We start from the raw sequence: 21,218 nt of genomic DNA, 5'->3' as shown, positions 1-21,218 counted from the left end.
AGAAAAAGTCAGTTACTTTGTTAAAACACAGAGATGAAAAGGAATAAACTCAGAAACCTGAAATGCTTCAAAAGCTACTCATTCTGCAAACCTTTCCTGCACAAGTTGTTGCTGACCTTAGAAGTTAAATCTAGAACAAGCAGCTACATAAATGCTGGCCTGTTTACACAAACACTCGCCTGTTTCAGCTTTTCATAAACCAAACAACTTTCACAAACCTTTACAGCCTTGCAGACATATCAAAAGCTAATGAAATAATTTCTAAAACTTCCTGTTAGCTTATATCCTTCAATTGAAAACCAGCAATAGTGGGAAGCAATGAACAAGAAATCTGAGGCAACCTTTGCATCAAAGCTCCACCACCCATTTCTCCACTTGATTTTCTCCACTCACACTAAAATACCCAGGAAAGCCCGGCTTTCAGAGGGCTCTGCACAATTTGTCTGAGACATTTCCTCCAAGTAGAAAAGCAAACTCCTTATCAGAGAAGGAGTAACATCCACTTATAGAGCTGGCATTTTTCCCATACAGGACATTTACTTAAACCTGCAGAAATGTTCCTGTCATTCCCATTTGGTGAAGGCCACTTACAAAGAAAACTTAGCAGGAGAAAGGGACACCAAGGTACATTGCAGAGAAGGTGAACACATAGATTTTCCAAAGGAAACAAACACACTCCCTAACCACAACTGCAGGATGAATGGGAATCTCTGGGGAGGGAGAATTGAGAAAATTACATCCCCACATAACACATACCACCACTTCTGCACTTCAGTTTAGTAAGGTGGGAACTTACCTTATCCTTGCTCTTTCAAATAGCTCTACTGAGGTGTGTTACATGACAAAGCCCCACAGGCTTAGCAATAGGAAAGACACCACACAGAGCATTAGGCTCCAAAGCTTACCCCCTTGAGCAGACAAATCTAACTGTAGGTTTCCTACAAGGTGCCCAGAGAAATGTCTACTCACTGCTTAAGTTACTTAGGTAGTTCTGCTCTTCAGGGCTGGTGACACTGAGCAGGTCCCCTCCTTGCAGCTGACAGGCAGCCCGAGCCTCATGCCAGCTCAGCACGGACGCGAGGTTGAACTGGTAGCAGACGTGTGTGTTGGGGTTCTTCTCCCAAAAGATGTCACAGCCACTCTCTACTCAAAAACAGACTCATCACCAGCTGCCCAAGACCCCAAACCAATCAGAAAGACAACAGCATGAACAATTTAATGAATTAATGACAGCAGTATTCCAATGGAAGCATTGTTCCTCGTTGCCTTCCTGTGTTAACGCACATAGGGAAATACAGCACTAATGAAATAAAAGTTGTTCCACATTTCATATGGTTGATAAAATACTCGGGAGCTGATCTGCAGCTGGTGGTGATTTTCATAACTCTCATTAAGCCAACACAGCTACATTTTAATTTATTCTGGCTAATCATTTGTTTCTAAAGCTGAATTTTGAAATATTCAAACTGTGAACACCTCACCCAACTTGTGGAGCAACACTCACTGGATCTCCTTGTACCTTGTACTCAACAGAATAAATTAGTATAATTAAAAAGGATAAGCAAGCTGCAAATACCATCTATTTTAATGACTGCCCAGAAATACCCCCTACAAAGACACATTTTCAGCTGTTTTCAAGATGCTTTCGAACAGAGATCTGAAATGTAGCTTGAGCAGAAAGGGCTTTTCCAAAACACTTCTACTGATAGAAGACACTATTTTGTTTATTTATTCAAGAAGCTGGAATATTCACAAAGATTATATATCCAAAATCTTTTCAACAGCAAGTATTTTATAAAAGGTATTGCTTTTTAGTATTTTAGGCCCAAGACATATCCAAGCAGTGCACAGAAGAAAAGGGATGTGCAAGATGCAATGCAGTCAAAAGCAGAACATGACCTTACAAGAGCAATCCTTACATTATGTGTTCCACAAAAGGTGCCTGTGTCTCACTAGGACACAGGGGTTTGGCTGCAGGGCAAGGTCAATAGGCTGCACAAAATAAGGTCCTTCTGCTACCCCCTGTAGTTTTGCTGTTGCAATGAGGACTTGAGTCTCAAAGGTCAAAAAGGATAAACTATAACAAAGTTGCTAAAGTCTTCCTTTGTGCTTTTTAAAAAGACATTCCTGTCTAACAGAAGGGAAGTAATCCAAAGCCAGTCTGTGTTCTAGTATTACTAATAAGGAACAAACTCTTGGAGGGGGGGAGAGAATACAAGCAAGATCTTACCAGCATTTGGGCAAAACCCCCATTTTTCATCTTGTTCATAGTGAGTTGTTGTGGCACACCACTCAGATTCCCTTCCATCTTTAGTACATTCATAATACCACTTGTTGTTATATTTAAATGGAAATACACACGGGAAACCAAAAGAATTTCCCAGCAAGGTGTATGTTTCTGGAAAAAAAAAATGCAGAGATTAAAAGAATGCAGACTACAAAAAAAAATTTGCCCTCATATGTCATTATTCCTGTTTTTAGCAGCAGTAGTAAAAATAAAATGTCTAAAGTGACTTTCAAATTTTAACTTCTAATTGATACAATTTAAGGTGAGCAGCAAAATTTCAGTAAATAGAATGTGGAAATAATAACTTATGAAATTTGTAACCATGAGGCACGCTCTTGCAATTTACTCCATTCACAAAAATATCACAAACAAAACCACAACCCCCAAAATCTGATCAATTAACACAAAGACTGCACTTACATTTCAGAACAAACATATAAAACAACAGTTAGTTAAATCAATACACACTCAGATGCAAATTCTACTTTAGTCTATGACAGATGAGTAATTGAACATTATTCCCGTTTCTCTCTTTATAAAGTGGATTTTTTGTCATTCTTTGGGAAAGGAAATGTACATTACAAAGGAATATTAAACAGACTTTTAAAAATAAGTTTTTGTCCTGTAGAGAATAATAACATAGGTAAAGAATTGATGCTCCATACATCTGTTGCCACAATCAATGCCTTACAAAATATTTAAATATTTTCCTATTGTACTTTGAGGACCAAAATATTGAGACAATCCAGTGCAACTGAAAGCTGTAAAAGTTTTACCTCAGTGTCTCCTAAACCTCAGAGCTTCCACAATCACTCTTTGAATGAAATTGTTTATCAAAGATTCCACATTGAGAGCTTTAAGAGCAAAGTCCTTCAACTACAGAATCAATACATACTGCCAGGTTCCTAGAGGTTTCTAGAGTTAATGGCTGGCTGTGCACATATAAAAGAGCAGTTTACACATTGTAAATCCTCTTCTGATGTGAATGAACAGAAAATACAGGGAACAGGTCAAAAAATAAATCAGAATTGCTTTCCGTCTGCCTGCACCATGCTGCCAGCTATGGAGGGATTATATCAGTCCTGGCAAGAAATCAAATTCTATTGCTACGACCTTACCACAGTTATATATTTTTAATTTTTTTTTTCTCTGAAGGTAGATATCCCTCACACCCCTTGCTTGGTGGACTAACAGGCTGGCTTGCCTTTGTATGTGCATGAGTTGAGGTAGAAAGTGGAAAATAGAACCTGAAAGTGAAAGATTTTGCCAACACAAATACTTTCGTCCTGAAACTAGCCAGAAGTGCCTGCCTAATGCTAATCCTCTACTCACCTCTCTGAGTTGTTGCAGTAATAGGGCTAAACCAGGTCTACATTCATCCCACTGTCTGTATATGGCAAATGTGTATGACTTCTCATGGATTTAAATATTTTCTGTCTGGTCTTATGTATAAATTCCATTAGGTTTTAATAAAAAGGCTGTATACTGTAGCACTTTCCCAGTTATCACAGGTCCAAAGAAGGAGCTTAGTGAGCAGAGGCTGAGCTACACCTACAGGGGAAACCACTAAGACCAGACCTGAAATTCAAACACGCAGTTCAAGTGGGGAAAATCAGTAACTTCAGTCTGAGACAGTGTGCAAACATCAGGTCTCTCCCTCTACAGAAATGCTGAGGAAGGGGTACAGCCTGTCTGCTGCTGCTTGAAGTCAGTGGGTTTATCTTAGTCCTTAAACTTGGAAAACTGTTTAGGTCTGCAGACCTGGATCTTGATATACATTCCTACACTTCACTAGCTGTATAGCAGGATTTATCAAAATTCTGATCTCTGTTTCAAAGTTTGGCATGTTCAGAGTCCAGGTGCTGAACGTTGCAGACATTCGTCCATGCACACTGCAACTACAGACTGATCTTCAGTGCCAGGAACTCCAAATCCTTTCTTATCTCTCTTTGGGTTTATCTGATAATGGAAGCTGCAGGACAGGCAACAGCAAATCCTTAGTAACCCTTTAATTTTATAGGTAATTGAAACGAGCATTTCCTGCTTTGCAAGGACACTGGTGGGTTTGGGGGTCAATTTAACAAAAGAATATCAATTGTCTAGTATGCTCATCTCAACCACTGCACATTAAAAAAACCACAGACTTTGAGTCCCAAACTGCAATAGAGACTGGAAGGGACCACAAGCACCTGACCACCCTCCAGTAGAACTTCTGAAGCTTTTCCCATCTAAGCTTCTGTAACAAAATTTTATTCTTACCTTGAAATGGGTGTTCACAAAGGTCTTCATCATAGGACATATACTGTTTCCATTGACAAGTAGATTCTTTTTGGCCACGATATGTTTACTGTTTTCAACTGCTAATTTGTACTCTGATACACCAACTAAGGCTTTTCCATCACAATTCCACCATAAGGAGTATTGAGTTGAATCACATTCAAGCATAATTAGTGGCTGTCCTGGCTTGCTGATGTTCAGCCCCAGACAGGTACTGCTGCCTATGTTGAAAAGACGACGGTTGGAACCCATTTCCACAACATCTTTTCTGAGAGCTGACTGCAATCTTCCAGAACAAGGCCATCTCTGTCCACTTTAATGCACAAGCTGGAATTTTCACTCTGGATAATAAATATACCTTTATCTGTAGGGGGAAGAAAATACAACAAACTTTCAGTCTGTAGAATACTGTGATTGATTGACTAGTATTAAAAGCCAAATGTTTTAATTGCAGCTATTTAGCTATTTAGGAAGTAAATTGAAAATATCCATCAGAATAACTGATACTCCAAAAAACTAAGGAGTACTGGTCTAAACTTACTGCCAGCTGATTTTTCAAAACATGTGGACTACTTGCAAGCCCACAAAATTAAACCAGGTAATATTTCTCAAGTTGGATAACCAAAAATAACCCCAAACAAACACAAGAGATGCCCAAAACTATCAGTCATGTTTAAAGAAAAAAGCCACTGGTCACCAAGACAGAGTAAATGTCCCAGTAATGGAGCAATGGTTGAAGTAATACAAGTTATGCTGTATACTGCAAAATAATTCCCAATGTAGATTGGAGAGTGCAATTGAAGTAAAAGCTAAATATTTTAAGACTGACATTGTCAGATTCATTCTTTACTCTGCAACTACAGAGAAAGAAAGTTTCATTGTCAGTAGGACACAGAAATAGCAGATTTATCTACACCATTAGAACTGGTGGCCAAGGGCTAAAGTATGGCTTTCCTATTCGATACTTATTGTTCAGCCATCTGTGACTACCCTCCACAAGAGCAGATGTTGTAGGGCTAGCCTGACATCCCAGATTTTTTGGAATCACATAGAAATCCACTGAAATATGTGACATCATGTTATAAGTATGTGAAAAAAGTCAGCTGTTTAATGACTTGGGAGTAAAAGTTTAACTGATCATATACACTGAAAAAAAGAGGGAGCTGAGAAACTGGAAATCAGCAAAATGTAAGACTGTAACAGCTCAGCTACTTGATTCACCCAGAAATCCACAAGGGTAAATAACCCAGGGAGTTCTGAGAGATATTTATTTCACACCTCAGGAGATTATGTGTTAAACCTGAGCAGCACTTCCATTTTGCCTTCAAATTTTACAGTGGTAATTTCTGCCATGCATACTTTCAAGTTTCTGTAATTCATCACACCTAGAATACTGAAGCACTAACTATGATAATAAAAAATCCCTCTCAAATTGACATAGCCCAGAAATAAAAATGAGATGCAGAAGTCCACCCAGATGCTGTGCCTGAGTTTAGTGCATGGAGCTTAGGTGTGGCTTTAAAAAATAAAGATGTTTCAGGCAGTACTGTGACAGTGCTGTGTAACAGCCACACAAGAGATCAGCTCAACAATATAATGTGCATACAACAAGCAGAACAGAAATGATATGGATTATGGTGAGGTTTTTGGCTACAGATTCTGGATAGAACACATTATGACTTACAGAGAGGTGGCACTGCAGATTGTGGCACTACTGACAGTGTTTTCCCCCATGGCTATAGAGGTTGGCAGTCTGATGGAGCAGGAGCAAGCCCTTCTGACTGGCAGCTGCTGAAAAACAGCCTGATACATGAAATTGTGTCTTTAAAGCACTTGGCAGCTGTCTTACATTAAATCCTTACCCACTTAGGGGTGAGCAAGTTTCCTTAGACCTATGGTAACCCTTACTATGTTACTATGGTAACTCTCAGGTGTTTGAGCCCACTGACAACCCATCAGACACTGTGACAGACACCCAGATTGGCCCTTTGCTTTTGAGTTTTCCCTGAAGTTTTGCCGTTTCTACTGGTTTCATCCTTCTTATCCAACCCAATCCTCCATGGGCAATACAGGTGCTCTACATGGCCAGAAAGAGTTTCTGCCTCTCATGCTAAGGGTATGTCTTTTCCACTGGAGTCTTACCTTTGCTGACCAGAAAATACACTGTTAATTTGCTAGATAACTAAAAACTGGGATGTTAGCACTAGTAAACACTCATTAATGAGGTTGATTCACCAGCATACTGGGATTCACATATGGATTGCGAGTTTGACAAAGTTTGTCTATACCCACAGCACACATCCCCCATACAGAACCTTCCTGGGATGGGGGAGCAAGACCACAACCCAAAGGTGAAAGGTTCTCAACCTCCTTAAGCCTTTATCTGTAAGGCTCTTAAGAGTTGCAATGAGTGCTGAGAAAAGATAAGGTTCTTTCCCAGTATACACAAATAACCCATCTGCATGATCTCTGTGAATAACGTCCCTTTTTCACTCTGGGACAACTTGTGCCAAGAACAGCCAGACCACAATGGTTGAGCCCCCTTCCAAATGTGGTTTCCATTCCCTACATACAAAATAAAATTGACAAGAGGGCTCTGCTGGCCTGAGGACTGCCAGGAAACAGCCAGCCCACCACAGAAGCAAGATGCGAGAGATGGCAGGCTCACCAACAGCTCCATGAGCTCCAGCTCAGCTCTGTCTTCAAGCGGGGCAATGAGACAACTGGAGCAACATCAAGCCTGGGAACGCCTCCAGGCTCACCTCCTTTCAGCATGCAAAGCTACACCATCCATTTTACAGCTGCTCACATAGATGTTTTTGTTACAAAGCTCCTGGTGTCAGGGAGAGGTGGTGTGCCCGAAGTTCTGCAGCTGGCGAACTGCAACGGAGCTCTGTGGCCCCAGAGGACCCAAAGAGGAAATGGGATAATCTATGCTTTAGAAACTGAATGGGTGAAGTGAAGTCTTTAGGATAGATCCACTTCTCTACATCCAGGCCCGTCCACACAAGGACAAGGTGACAAGAAACATATTCCCAAGAAGGAAAGCCTGGAGCTGATGTGCAGCCCCAGATGAAAGCTAATTGCTGACCAATACCTCCAAGTTCCTGTTTACTTGGGGTCAACACAGCTAATCGGGAATAAACGGCTGTAACAAAACTAGGCGAACAAGATAGCTTCATTTCCTTCCTCCTTACCTCCCATTTCCTTCCCTCCGAAAAAGCAGTGAGAATTGCTTATGTGATAATAGAGAAAGTAACTGCGATTTACTGGAAATGAGATAAAAACCTATCCCCGTTCTCTCCGGGTGCACGGAGGACCGCAAAGGGCAGCGGGATGAGAAGCAGCGAGGAGGCGAAGTAGAGGCAGCGGGGCAGGTCCCCGGGGGCCCGCGCCCGGCCCTGCTCCCGGAGCGCTGGGAGCTGCCGGGGCTCGGCGGGGCTCGGGCAGCCCGGCGGTCCCGCACGGCGCTACGGGCTCGGAACGCCCGGGGCGAAGGGCTGTGCCCGGGACCCCGCCCGCCGCGCCGCTCCCCTTCCCCGGGCCACCCCGAGGCGTCACTCACTCCGCAGGGAAGGCACCGCGTCCCAGCCGACAGCGGCGGCGCCGCGGCCGCCCAGCAGCAGCAGGAGGAGGAGGAGGAGGAGGCAGCCGGCCAGGAGCCGCAGCCGCACCGCCGGCATGGCCCCGGCGCTGCCGCCCCGCTCCGCTCCGCCACCGGAGCCGCCGGCCCTGCCCTGGGGAGGGCAGAGCGCCGATCCCACCCCGGCGGCGAAGGAGGGGCGGCCCCGGGGGCGGCCCGCGGGCTCCCCCCGTGAGGCTGCGGGAGGGGTGCGCTGGAGGTCGCGCCGGGAAATGCCGCTCGTGCGGCTCGGGCCGTCTGCTCACGTCAGAGCTGTGGATTCAAGCGGACGAAATACTCTGAAATAACCTTATTTTCCATCTGAAAACACCTACTTTCTCTTGCCCCAAGTACTTTTCTTTAAAATAACCAGAAAACATGGAGACACTGGCGGTGGGAGGCCACCGTCAGCACTGTCCGTGTTCTCAGGTTCGCTGTTCTGTACCTGAACATCCCCACTGTCTCAGACCCCACTCGGGTACTTGTGTTTTTAGGTAGGTCATCTTTGATCTCGAAGTCATTTTATGTTTTGGAATGGGGAAACATAATGCCCTCTTCCATTTTGTTAATCTCTGTCTTCAGTCGAATATTTGCAGGAGCTGCCCCCTTGGGCTGAGTTTCAGTCTTGCACAAAGTCAAAAGCAGAACCTCTTGGTTAAAAATAGAGTAGTTTTACGGGAATCCACAGGACCTTTCTGGTGTGTTCTTTATGCATAGCAGACAAGTAAATCTATAAACATGTACATAAGTGTAAAAAAAAAAGGAAAGCAGTGCTGGAATTAACTGTTCCCCCATGTCTATTTCAACCCTTATACAGGGATAGAAAACAGAAGCCTCTGGGCCTGGGGAGATTTCTTTCTCCTAGTTTGGTAGAAGGACTTGGAAACAAGAGAAAACAAACACTTAGAAAGAAGTAGATAGTGAAGGAGTTTCTCCCCATTTAATAAATGATAAAAGTGTCTGACAGAACAAACAGCAGGAAATACTTCTGCAGAAGCTGCTCTAGGAGTGATCTGACTTTGCAAGACAGAAGGGTTGTAACTCTCATGGAGGTGTGATGTACCTCTTCAGGAAAGCTGCAGCCTTCTGAAACTTTTAGATTCTGGCAGAGAAGTTTTTTAATGAGCCATTTATGAAAATATGTCCATTCAGACCTGTCTACATCTCTTCAGAAGTGTTTGGCCACTGCTTTGAGTACTGAGCTCCAGAAAAGGGCTCTCTTGCTGGATCACAGTGAGAAATTCAGCTCTATCAATGGTAGAACGTTTAAAATAATGGTGCCAGTGAGCAAAAATGAGGCTGATGCAGGAAGGAGTCCCACTTCAACTGGATTTTTCTGCTGATTTCAGCAAGATCAAGTAATCACATTCTGATTATGTATTCCTAATAATTAACTTATCAAAGTATTTTTGTAAATATTTTGCTGAATGCAAATTAGCAATTTATTAATTCTAAGTGGTTTTCCTTGCTATTTTTTCTTTGCTATTCAGTTCTTTTCTTTGACTGAACAGTTTTTTACTGTCCTCAATCTATTTTGTTTTGACCAAACGGTAAATATTTTCTAGTGCAGCTATCATTATACTGACTCAGCTATTTATAGCTAAGGTATAAATATAGCTATAAATATAGGTATAAATAGCTGCACAATTAATAATATATTAATTATTAATTATATTAATAATAATTATATTCCATCTTGGCTGGCACAGTGGCTCATAGAACCAACATGATTAGAAACATTTCTGAAGTAAACTTGAGGGCAATTTATAATACCTTGCTCATTAAATGGTATAATTTTCCAATTTTGGGGGGGTATGGGGGTTTCAAAGGTTTGAAGTTTTATCTGTTTTCTTTAAGGTATTTGCTGTAGTGATTTGGCTCCTTTATTTTATTTTCTGTCTGGAACCTACTTTCTGTAAATATTTTTTTCTTCATTTCTTTGTTATTGGCTTGTTCTCTTCCTTTCTATGTATACACATATACATATGTGTATGTATATTTGTATATATATATGTATACACATATACACTGGTTTAAGCTGATCTGCCTTTGCTATTTAGGTACGCTACACAAATGTTCAATTCCTTCCCCCTATCTTCTCTTAAACTTCACCTTCTCTGTGAGATCTATACACAAATATGAATCCAGGGCACGTTCATGACTTGCATGTACAAATAAAAGCTGTCATTAAATTCACACTAATGCAGTTTGGTTACAAACCCATTGCTTTTGCAAGGCACATGCACAGATCCAATGTGTCATGTGTTCAGCACCTCTTACACAGTAATTTCTGCACATAATCTGCAGCCTGAAGACAGGTCTCATTTTTTTCCCCAATCACCCAGAGTGGGAATAACAAACTTGAGAATACCCGGAAAGAAAAGGCCCCAAATTCCTTGCATTAGCAGTGCCCAGCAAGTGTCCATCCTTTTTGGAGTCACTGTCCTACATCTACATTTTGGATCTGAAAAATGACAGTTGCCAGGCATCTCAAAGCCACTCCCCAGTTTGCATTCACCTTCCCTTTCACTTAAAAGTTTTGCTGTTTACCCCAGAGGCAGAACTACTCTCATTTATCAGCTCTGCCAGTCATGTATCTGGGTACAGTCACTACAGGCACTGCTCCCACCTTCCCTACCTCCTCTGACACACCCCAGCCATGACCAGTGGCACCCGTTTTCCTTTCAGCAGCCCCACCTGTGTGTTTCTGTCACACCACTCCAGTTTCCCATGCTCCCAGTAATTGCTGCAGCCACCAGGCTCTGCAGTTTCTGTCCCTGTCAGCTCACATTGGGTAACACGACCTTACAGAACAGCCTGTACTGGCCAGTTTCAGGTGAAGTCAAATCCCCAGTTGTAAATTGCCAGTTTCATGTTCATTAGTCAGAATGTTTTTTTTTTTTTTTTCCTAAACATGATTTCTTAGTTAGTTGATTAGCTTCAGGCTAGAAACTTCTTTTTCAAAGTGAAAAGCTCCTTTAAAGGGTGACAAGAGCATTACTATGAGTTCATGCTTCTAAATTCTGCTAAATAGCAGCTATTCTTTCACAGGCATGAAATGGAGGGAGTTACTACCTGTGTGGCTCTTACTGTGCCACATGAGCCATCCCCAGGTGAATCCTTACCTTTCCAAGTCCTCCATCCCTCTTCTCCCAGCAAATGCTCACTTGGCACAAGACTAGAATAGTTTGTCATAGTATATAATCTAAAAACAGGTAGAAATTTTACTATAAATCTAGCATGTCAGACTGGCTGTTGATTGGCAGTTATATCAAATTCAATAGCAGGCAGATATTCATATAGTTCATTTGATATGGCATTACAGGAAAAAAATCAGTATTTAAATACTTGCCACAAAACATAAATGGCTAATGGGGCCAGAGCTGCGTCTGGCCCATCCCTCTTTGTTTCTCAAAGCCTTTCTTCACCTTCTCCTTCCCATTGAGATCCTTGGCAAAACCATACCTGCTGTGTCATTCATCCTTCAATGTAACACAGTCATTTTTCTGCCATTCTTGTTAGTACTGTTGCTGTAAAATCAATAGAAGAATGGAGCAGTTTTTGCAAAGATTTGCCACCAAAAGAGTGCCTAATGCATTCCCAAAATAAAGCTATTAATATTGCACTCTAGATTTATTAGAAGGCTGTGAACAACTCAGGAAGAACAGACAATCACTAACAAAGTCCTATCAGTCTAGCTGGAAAAAAAGCTTGACTGGGTGTAACACTTGGAACAAAAATATGCTTGCAGAAATTCTAGGGCATAAATGTTTGCTCAGTGCTGACATGATTTCACAGGCTGGGAGAGGGTGCGCCTTTGCACCTTGTACACTCCTTCTCACAAGAGCTGATCATGTTTTCTCAGCCATGCTTATATGCCCCAAAATTAGACTCCAAAATCCCACAGCTAATATAAAATCACTTACTGTGTTTATTAGAGAATATATCCATGAGGAAATCCAAAGAAATTTTACTTTGCCTCTTTCTTTAACCAATTTCTTCTCAGGTGAAATAATCCTTGTATTAGATCCCTTACTTTCTGTTCAATAAAAATGAGTAGACATATTTTTGTTTGTTGTTTTTTGTTGTTATCTTCAGTGTTTTGCTTTCTGGTAGATCAGATATAGAGTCAGTCTCATACCTGAGGATTTATGAACCAGGATTATCACTTTGCTGCGTATTTCAAAAGAAAATATTGCTCCTGTTACCCTGACAGAATGGGTGGATCTTTAGCTTTAAGTAATTTGTGCAATTCAGGGATCTGTATGAAGAAGTCATAGAACGGTTTGGGCTGGAAGAGAACTTAAAGATCATATAGTTCCAAAGAAAGAAAGAACGACATATGTCATCAAACAGTGTTCCAGAAATAGGCTGCTTGCAACATTAATCCATTAAGTAATTTCCTTGAAAAGCATCACAAATGAAAAAAATCTAGACATTAAATTTCATGTGCTGTCTTTTAAAAGTGGAGAGGAAAATAATTTCTAGGGCATGCCAAAGCATGAAAAATTTGCTAAGATTTGTGAAATCATGTGAAAACAGTGATAAAGACACATGCCAAAATGGAAAATGAAAAATGGACAAAAAGAAATATTACAAAATTATTCAATTTTACAATATTTATTCAAGGTCAAATAACTCCTTTTTTACACAAACAGGTTGTATTATTTAACGGTTTCTTTCAAATAGATAAAGCTAAAAATTGTCTCTTCTTATTTTTAGATTTTGTGTGATAAGTTTTGGGGAGCGATAACTCCATTATACACACTGCAAAACAAACTTGAACTACTTAAAGGCAGATGAGGCATAGAGAATATTGCACTTGACTACTGAATATTGTATCCCAGGCTCATTACCCATTAGTTACATTACAAAACAAACTTGAAATGCAATCTGGACATTTACAATACAAATTAACATGCACCCTTATAAATCAAATGAAAAGTTATCCATTTAATATACATTAATGAAATTACTATTCTATAGGGTATATGAGATATACAAATACCATAAAATTGCTAATGATTGTTCTTCTATTCAATTTAACTCATTAGTCAATAGAGGTATTACTAGTAAAAAATGTTTTGGCCACTCTCAAAGTCCAGACTCAGGTCAAAACAGTGTTTGCGAAAACAGCAGAAAGACTTTTTCATCCCACTTACCACACACAAACTCACTTACAGCTTGGTAGAGAAAAAATTTTTAAAAAGAGAAAAATATGAACTTTCACACAAATTCTACAAGATGAAAATGATATAGTTAACAAAAAGGGATGAATACCACTTGTGTTTCTAGGGTGAATGCCAAGTGAGATCTTCAAAGTTCTAGAAATGTGGAAGTTTAGTCAAAATCTATGATCTAAATTAATGCTGTTAAAGGATGGCTCATATGTATGAGTTGAGTTATTTGATATCCCTCAATAATAGAAACCTTCCTCACCAAGTCCTTCTATTTTCTTTCTTCTGATGAATTCTTAATTTTTGAGTCATTTCCATCCTGACATCTTGGAAGGTACACAGAAAATTTATAGTACAGTCAGTCACAGCAGGGAAATTGCAAATCATCCTTCCTGGCTCCTGTAATCTTGAACAATTTGGAGAGAGATTGTTAGGAGGAGCTATTGGCCTGTAAACATAACAAATTGGATCTCTGCTGATGATCAGAAGACACAAGTGATGGGAAGAGGGTGGGAAGGTTTGTGAAATGAGATCTTCTGTAGGAACAGAAGAACGTAGGGAATGTAGAGCACCAAGCGTTTGATATGAAATGCAAACACCACTTTTTATTAACATTTGAAGGCTAAGATATGTTGGAATATTGAAATGGGTGGCTTACAGGAGAGAGGCTTTCAATCCTAATATTGAGCAGCAAAATGAGATCTCAGAAACAGAACTTAAAAGGTATTTAATAAACAGTACTGATTTTTATTGCTTGAAAAGTAATAAAAATATTTTCTTTCAGAGAACGTTTTGATGACTTCTACATGAGAAACAAAAGAGTAACAGATAACCTACATGGGGGAAATCCAGATTTCCCTAGTCCCTTAGGTAATCCTCACCCAAGTGAAATCTAAGCAGATTCAGGGGCCAGCTTTGCATACCATCAGTTTATCCATGTGCCAGGGAAATGGGATTTGGTCCCACATGTAACTTGCACTGACATCTGTGGCAGTCTAGTGGTTGGAAGGGCCACAGATGTGAGCCTTTATCTGTGCAGTTTCCACTATGAGTTATGCAGGAATACCAGAACACAGGTGCAAATCCTTTCCAGTTTAATCATGGCCATCGCACCGCTATCATTTGAACTTGATGCATGGTTCTAGCATCCCTATCTTTCCAAAGGCATCTGATACTATTCTCTTTGCACAGATATAGTACCGTAGGTTGTAATTCACTAATAGACAGTATTTACCTGTTTGTTTAAACAAAACAATCTTTGTAAACGAAAACTAATAGTTTCACTGAAACTAGATCCACATCTGTAGCCATTGACTCCAGCAGGCTTTGGATCAGGCCCTAAAACAGGCATGGGTCAGAGCTAGCTAATATACCAGTCTCCATTCCAGAAAATGTGGAGGATATGGAGACTGAAGGTGCACAGGCTTGGTAAATATTTGTTACAAAATGGACATCAACTTTTTCAGATCAATACTTTTTCAGATCAAATTCCCTATTTCCCTTAAGGAATATATGTGATTGTTTGTAACAGTGTCAAAATACCTTTGATTTCTAAGTCTTCTTTCCCAAGTACCTTCATATGTACATTTTGAACATCTGTTTCAGAGCAGCAAAAAGTACAACTGAAAAGTGATATTAAGAAGTGAAGTTCATTATTGTTACCTTATAACAGCCCAGTGTTGCAATATTTCTATGTTAGCTACTTTTATAATTACTTTATGCAGTTCTATGCATGCTAAGAGATTACAATTTAAAAATTTATGGCAAGTCATTTGTAATTAGCTAAAATGGAGATTTAAAAATCCTCATTAACATAATGGAAATGAATATGAAGTGAAATCCATAGATCTTTTTGTTGTTTAGTTTGGGGAAAAAACCAAACCAAAATCAAACAAGCTGGCCCAAAAATGCTGAATAAGTTATTACACACAAGAATAAGCAGTTTGGCTGCTGGGCATTGAAAGAACCTCACAATTTTGGACATCTCAGCAGAAGAGTACTATCTTTGTGTGTGACAATAAAACTTTGGCGTGAACATTTCTGCATGTGAAGGGCTCCTGAGCCACTTTGTGTGATGGTCCAGCATGTGAGGTCTATTGTGAGCACCCAAATAATTTACAGGATGTAAATGGTGAAATGGAGTTCTGCTAATCCTCTGGTTTAAAAGTTTGTCTACTGGGGTCTCTAATCTACAAATATTTACCTTTTTTCTCTGTATCCTTTTTACTAGAATTTAAAAGAAAAAAGAAAAAAGATGTCTGTGTCTGGAGCAGGAAACAACTGCAAGTGAATAAGCCTTGATTGGCTTGATTTATTCCTGAGATAATACCAGGGCCTAGGTCCTTAAAGAGCATCAAATAGCAACAAGGAAAAGGAAATAAAAAAATAGGACAAGAAAGAAGAATTAGAGAAGAAATGTTTCTGTATAACTTACATTTACAGAAGACAGGCAATATCACTACTTTTTTCTGGTGAGAAACTATTCAGTCACACAGGTGATATGAGAAAGCTCAATCCTCAGTAGTTTAAACTGCATTAATGAAAAAAATTTATCTTTTCCAAATTTAAACAAGCTCACCAAATGGACTGATATACAAATACATTCCTAAAGGCTTATTTATGGCATTGTGTGTATGAACAAAGTAGTATTAAGTTCACTGTATATATCTAATTTAAAAAAAGTAAGTTTACATGATAATTTATAATCCTCAGTATTAAAGACAAAATCAAAATAATTTGTGATGCCATATTTTTAAGATGGGGTCTTCAACAATAAGGGGTCATTTTAAAAACCATTCTACTAACCTTTACTACTAATATGTTATCTTTATTTGTCCCAACACAGGATACATATTCTCTAACAGAATGGTTATACCACTGCAACTTGCAAACAAATATCACATAATCAGCTGAGAAGAAACAAGTTTTGGGTTAGATTTCCTGCCAGTAAAGTAAGTTTGTAGTGTCGGAGGTACTAATAGAAATCTGCAGACAATGGGCCTTTTTTGCATATCTTGGTTCTTGTAAGTCACATTTTTAAAAGTGGTTGTTGAGCCTCTGTACAGTGGATTTGTTTCCTAAACAAACAAACAAACACGAAAATTAAATGGGAGTCTTTGTATAGAAGTAATGTTGTATCTTTGAGGACTTTAGAATAGCTTTCAGTAGCTTACTTATGTTCCAAGCTGCTGAAATTCAGACTGATCTGAATTCAGGCAGCACAAACCAGCCTGGGGTCAGGAACACGCTTTCCTTCACATCAGTAACACACATCATCAAATAATACCTCATCAAATGTGTCTGATACAATTTGTCCATCAAATCTGCCAGTTGGATCATTATAAAACCACAGAGAGTGTCTCAGCAGTTAGATGTGACTTGTCATGGTGCTCTTGTCACATACAGTACTTGCTGTGTGCTGGGAGAAGGGCAAGTCTCACCTGAACTTTTCATCCTGGCCTCTCATCAATCCCTTCCTCTTGTGACAGAAAAGAAAATTAAAATGCTTCTATCAACTGTATCCTTCCCTTCCCTCTTACCATACCTAACTCTCCTGGAGGATCAAGAAAACATTCTCAGGTGGCCTTGCCTATAAGTTAGTGATTTTTTTTTCCGGGTCAGAAGCTGAAAGGCTGACGGTGCCCATTCTTGGAAAAAGTTGCAATCACAGGACTTTGTAGGAGAATGGAGCCACGTGAACACATTGCCTGTCCTCCTGAAACCCGCCAGAAATGCTTACTCAACAAGCTTTTTTTTAAAAGATCCTCAGAAGTCCTAAGGCTTTTGCAGAAGGGGAAAAGTGTCAAGAGCAGAAAGAAAGAAGAAAAGGGAACATGTGGTGTTAGCTTACATTACATGCCCAGAGCTATAGATAGAAAACAGGGCCTGGATTTCTCTGTCCTTTCCCCTACATCTGGGACAGTTTCATTCACTTCTGCTTAGTGGGAGTGGGCTTGGATCAAGACAGAGGCCAGGAACACCTTCCTTTCTTAAAGCTCTGCTTCTGGGCAGAGGGGTACACCTTGGATAATCATATAAGCAGACAACAGCATTGTTAGGATTAATCAAAGACTGGCAACTAATTAAAAATAATTAATAAAAAACCAGTTATCTATACATTCTTAGATGTGGAAGAAATTAAACCAGGAGATTAAACACTAGATAATTTTCATCCACTAAAGAATCATAATTTTACTTTATAGAATACTAACATGGCAAAAACCTACCAGCAAAATCTATCCATTTAAAGAACAAAATCAAGATCCAGAATTTTAAAGGCAGTTGTGCATCATGTAACCAAACTAAAGAACCTGTGTAACAAAATCAATGTATTTCACATACCGTTTGCCATTTAACTTTTGATTTTTCTGCTTCAAACTTGGGCCACCTCTTTTCGGTCTTGAACTGACACCAGTAATTTCCATATACAAAGTAAAACAATGCCAATGAGAAGGATAGCAAGGGTGACACCCACCACTATCATTGGGATATTTGGATGCTGTGCACATTCTTGGAAACAAAAACAGTTATGACTGTGAATAACCAATCAATAAATTTCAGGCAATTAAACCAGCCAAGAGATATGCTGAGATTCCCATTTGCCATGAGCTGGTATGCCTTTTCTTCAAGTTCAGTTATTTTTTTCCTGCTAGCTTGCTAAAGGGCTTGTGAACCAGCTAAAAAATATTGCATTAAAAATGTTTTAACAATTATTTGCCAACTTATTCCACTGCTTTTTTACCATGACAATTAGCAGTTGCTGGACGCAGACACAGATTCTGAAGAGAAAAGTCAGAAAATGGATTTCGGATCTGTTCAGCGTATTATAAAAAACAGGGCTGAGTTGACAAAATTTGAGTTTTACAATGTTATGGCTGGAGCTCTAGTTCAATTAACTGATATTAGTGGGTTGCAGAGAAAAGATTCCAGTGAGACCTATGTCAGGATAAAGTCACCAATGCTGTTGATAAAATAGAGGAAACTGCATTTCTCTCACGAAAAACAATGAAGAAAAAAATTCCTTCAGATTTGTTGAAAATGTTGGACTGGGCAATTGGAAGAAATTTCACATTTCAAGTTCTGAAATAAATTTTATGATAAAATATTTCAGAGAGTCAGAATTAAAACTGAAATTTTTGCTTCACCAAAAGCTAAAGAATTTGATTCTTTTAGTATTAGAAAGTACTGTCTATGAAAGTTGGGTGAACTACTCTTTTATAAAATTTTCTGCTGAACCATGGTTTCAGAACATTAAAAAATTCATTTATATTGGCTTGTCTTACATTATTGCATTTCACATTCTGTTTTTGCTTGATAGCCTCAGTTAACTAATTCTGAGGGCTCTGGTTTGAGCAGTGGGCTGCTGTTCTGGCTACTGGTGCCATATTTCATTCCATGAATGAAATTGTATTTCTAGAGAATTTCTTGAGGTCTCATCCCAGTTCCCATTTTAAGGTCCAGGAGCAGAACAGCAGACGACAGTGAAACTGATTATTGTAGTGCTGTGGGAAGGCCATTACATAGAGGTCAATGAACTGTGCCTTCTGTAAGACATCATTTCTTCTTCTTCTTCTTCTTCTTCTTCTTCTTCTTCTTCTTCTTCTTCTCTTCTTCTTCTCTCTTCTTCTTCTCTTCTTTCTCTTTTTTTTCCTTTGTTTTATGAAATCTTCTTAAACACATAAAAAGGTGTTTAATAAAGATAAAATCTTACCTTTAAATTCTTGAACCTTAGGTATTTAGGGATGTAGTTTAAGAGGCGTGCTTCTTTGGTACTACCTTATTAAAGCACTTCTGCTGTACTAGACACCTATACAAAACCAGACTAATGTTCTTATGGCAGGAGCTGCTCTTTTTTTGTGCAGTAAGATCAATTTAATTCTCACATATTTTTTAGAGAAGGCCTAAAACAAAGGCTTAACAAAATAAACTCCATTTGTGGAAAGAGAAGGAAGTTACAAACGGCATGGCTTTGCCTAAAACATGACTAATATTTAGTCTGAAGGATGTCTTTATTCCTTGGAAGAGAAACTATTTGGCTGCTGAAAAGTGGTGTCTGTGTTCTCTCCTGTCCTACCTGATTAAGAGATTTAATGAAAATCAGTGATGAAAGAGCTGTAAATGAAGAACTAATGTTAAATGGAAGGACATAAGAGATCTGTTCTGTACCTGTTAGTTTTGCAAAATATTCAAAATTTAATGGGTGCTGGAACAACTCTCGCACAAGGATGGCTGAGTGAGTTGAGGTTGTTCAGCCTGGGGAAAAGAAGGCTTCAGGGAGGCCTTGGAGCATCTTCCAGTAGCTAAAGGGGCTACAGTGGAGCTGGGGAAAAGGCTTTTTACAAGGACATGTAGTGACAGGACAAGGGGCAATGGCTTCTAGGCTGAAAGAGGGTAGGTTTAGATTAGAAGTAAGTTCTTTACTCTGAGGCCGGTGAAGCACTGGAACAGGCTGCCCAGAGAATGCCTCAGCCCTGGCAGTGTTCAAGGCCAGGATGGATGGGGCTCTGAGAGCGGTATCCCTGCCTGTGGCAGAGGGCTTGGAACTAGATAAACTTTAATGTCTCTTCCAATCCAAACCATTCTTGATTCTGTGATACTGCAACATTAAAAAGAATTATAAATACATTTTAGAATTTTATCAAGCGTACTGAATTACACAGTCATTTGAACATTTGCCCGTCTGTGAAGTATATATAATTTCAAAGTGAATTATAGTTTTATCATATATGCAAATGATATTTGGTATCATTCTCTTAGAACTGCACAAGCTTTTAAAAAAATTAAATTATTCTTACAGCCCAAGGATCATTCTGCCCATTTTTCATGAAAGGCCAAGTATCTATGTCACCAATGCATTAAATAAGTACTTGAGGAAACACCTTAGCATGGCAGAGAAGAGCTACAAACACCAGGAGGTGATGTGCCGCTTCAAAAAGCTCTGCTTCTAGATCACTAACCTTGTCTGTGGTTTTAAATCAGATTTCACCTGCAAAAACCAATATTCACTGCTTACCTTTCCGTTCTATGCTGTGAATGACTGTCTTTCCCTGTTCATCTACAGCCAGTAGAAATGTGGTTATACATTCATTTTCCCCCTGCAAAGAGCAGGAAATGGATTTATCCTCTGAATAATCTGCAGAGGGAAGGAAAAAAGTAATTCATCAGATCAAATGAAATTTAGCCTTTAATAACCAGAGAGACTGCTGGCATGATGTTTGTCACAGCCTTGTCTGCAGATGGTAAAGAGTGAGAGATAAAAGCAGAAATACTCTCAGAATTTCTACTAAATTGAATGGGTTTTCTTCCAAAAAAAAAAATCCAAATTTTGTTTAGTTTCTGATTTTTCACTTATATACAGATGTTGTAAATCTACACTGACCATCTAGTGCACCTTGTTACTTCAGTGTACTGTGAATTTCAATGAATTGGAAGTGCTTCCAAGACTTAACTGGCAGCTATCTAGGAAATGCAATAGCCCCAAATTATGGGACAAAGTAACCAGTGGAACAAAGTATGTTCCTTTGGTTTGCAGCAACTCCTGCCACCTCTAGATCATGTTTCAGAAGTAGATATAGATCCATCAAGCAGCTATGAATGCTGTTAGAAGGGCTGCCATTAATTTCCTACACAATAGGCCCCTCTAGGTCACTGTGTGTCCAGTCTGTTACAAGACTAAATAAAGATTAATAACAGAACACTGCCATTCTGGGATTTTGTAACAGGATTCCAGATGAAGCAAATAAAGTGATTTGAGATGACAGTCTGACCCCATTTATTCCTTCCTCCACTCACTGTTGATTACACAAAAATTTAATCTATTTTTTCCTTTCAGGTTATTCCTAACTGGGGACTGAGA

At 39.5% G+C, this 21,218-nt stretch overlaps 2 protein-coding genes across 2 annotated transcripts in view; both read right to left on the bottom strand.

Annotated features, from left to right (window-relative positions):
- The window catches only part of PLA2R1 (phospholipase A2 receptor 1), a 33,120-nt gene extending 28,198 nt beyond the window's left edge, over nt 1–4,922 (bottom strand). Inside the window, 5 exon segments of the mRNA XM_066322902.1 lie at nt 970–1,143; nt 2,231–2,398; nt 4,547–4,612; nt 4,615–4,812; nt 4,815–4,922. Coding sequence (XP_066178999.1) covers nt 970–1,143; nt 2,231–2,398; nt 4,547–4,612; nt 4,615–4,812; nt 4,815–4,827 — 619 coding nt within the window. The 5' untranslated portion in view covers nt 4,828–4,922.
- Nucleotides 4,923–16,181: 11,259 nt separating this feature from the next.
- Nucleotides 16,182–21,218, bottom strand: part of ITGB6 (integrin subunit beta 6) — a 29,866-nt gene continuing 24,829 nt past the window's right edge. Inside the window, 4 exon segments of the mRNA XM_066322901.1 lie at nt 16,182–16,440; nt 17,705–17,743; nt 17,745–17,872; nt 20,376–20,495. Coding sequence (XP_066178998.1) covers nt 16,261–16,440; nt 17,705–17,743; nt 17,745–17,872; nt 20,376–20,495 — 467 coding nt within the window. The 3' untranslated portion in view covers nt 16,182–16,260.

Source organism: Sylvia atricapilla, chromosome 7, assembly GCF_009819655.1.
Source record: "Sylvia atricapilla isolate bSylAtr1 chromosome 7, bSylAtr1.pri, whole genome shotgun sequence".
Classification (NCBI taxonomy): Eukaryota; Metazoa; Chordata; class Aves; order Passeriformes; family Sylviidae; genus Sylvia; species Sylvia atricapilla.
This window is presented reverse-complemented; position numbering and strand designations above follow the sequence as displayed.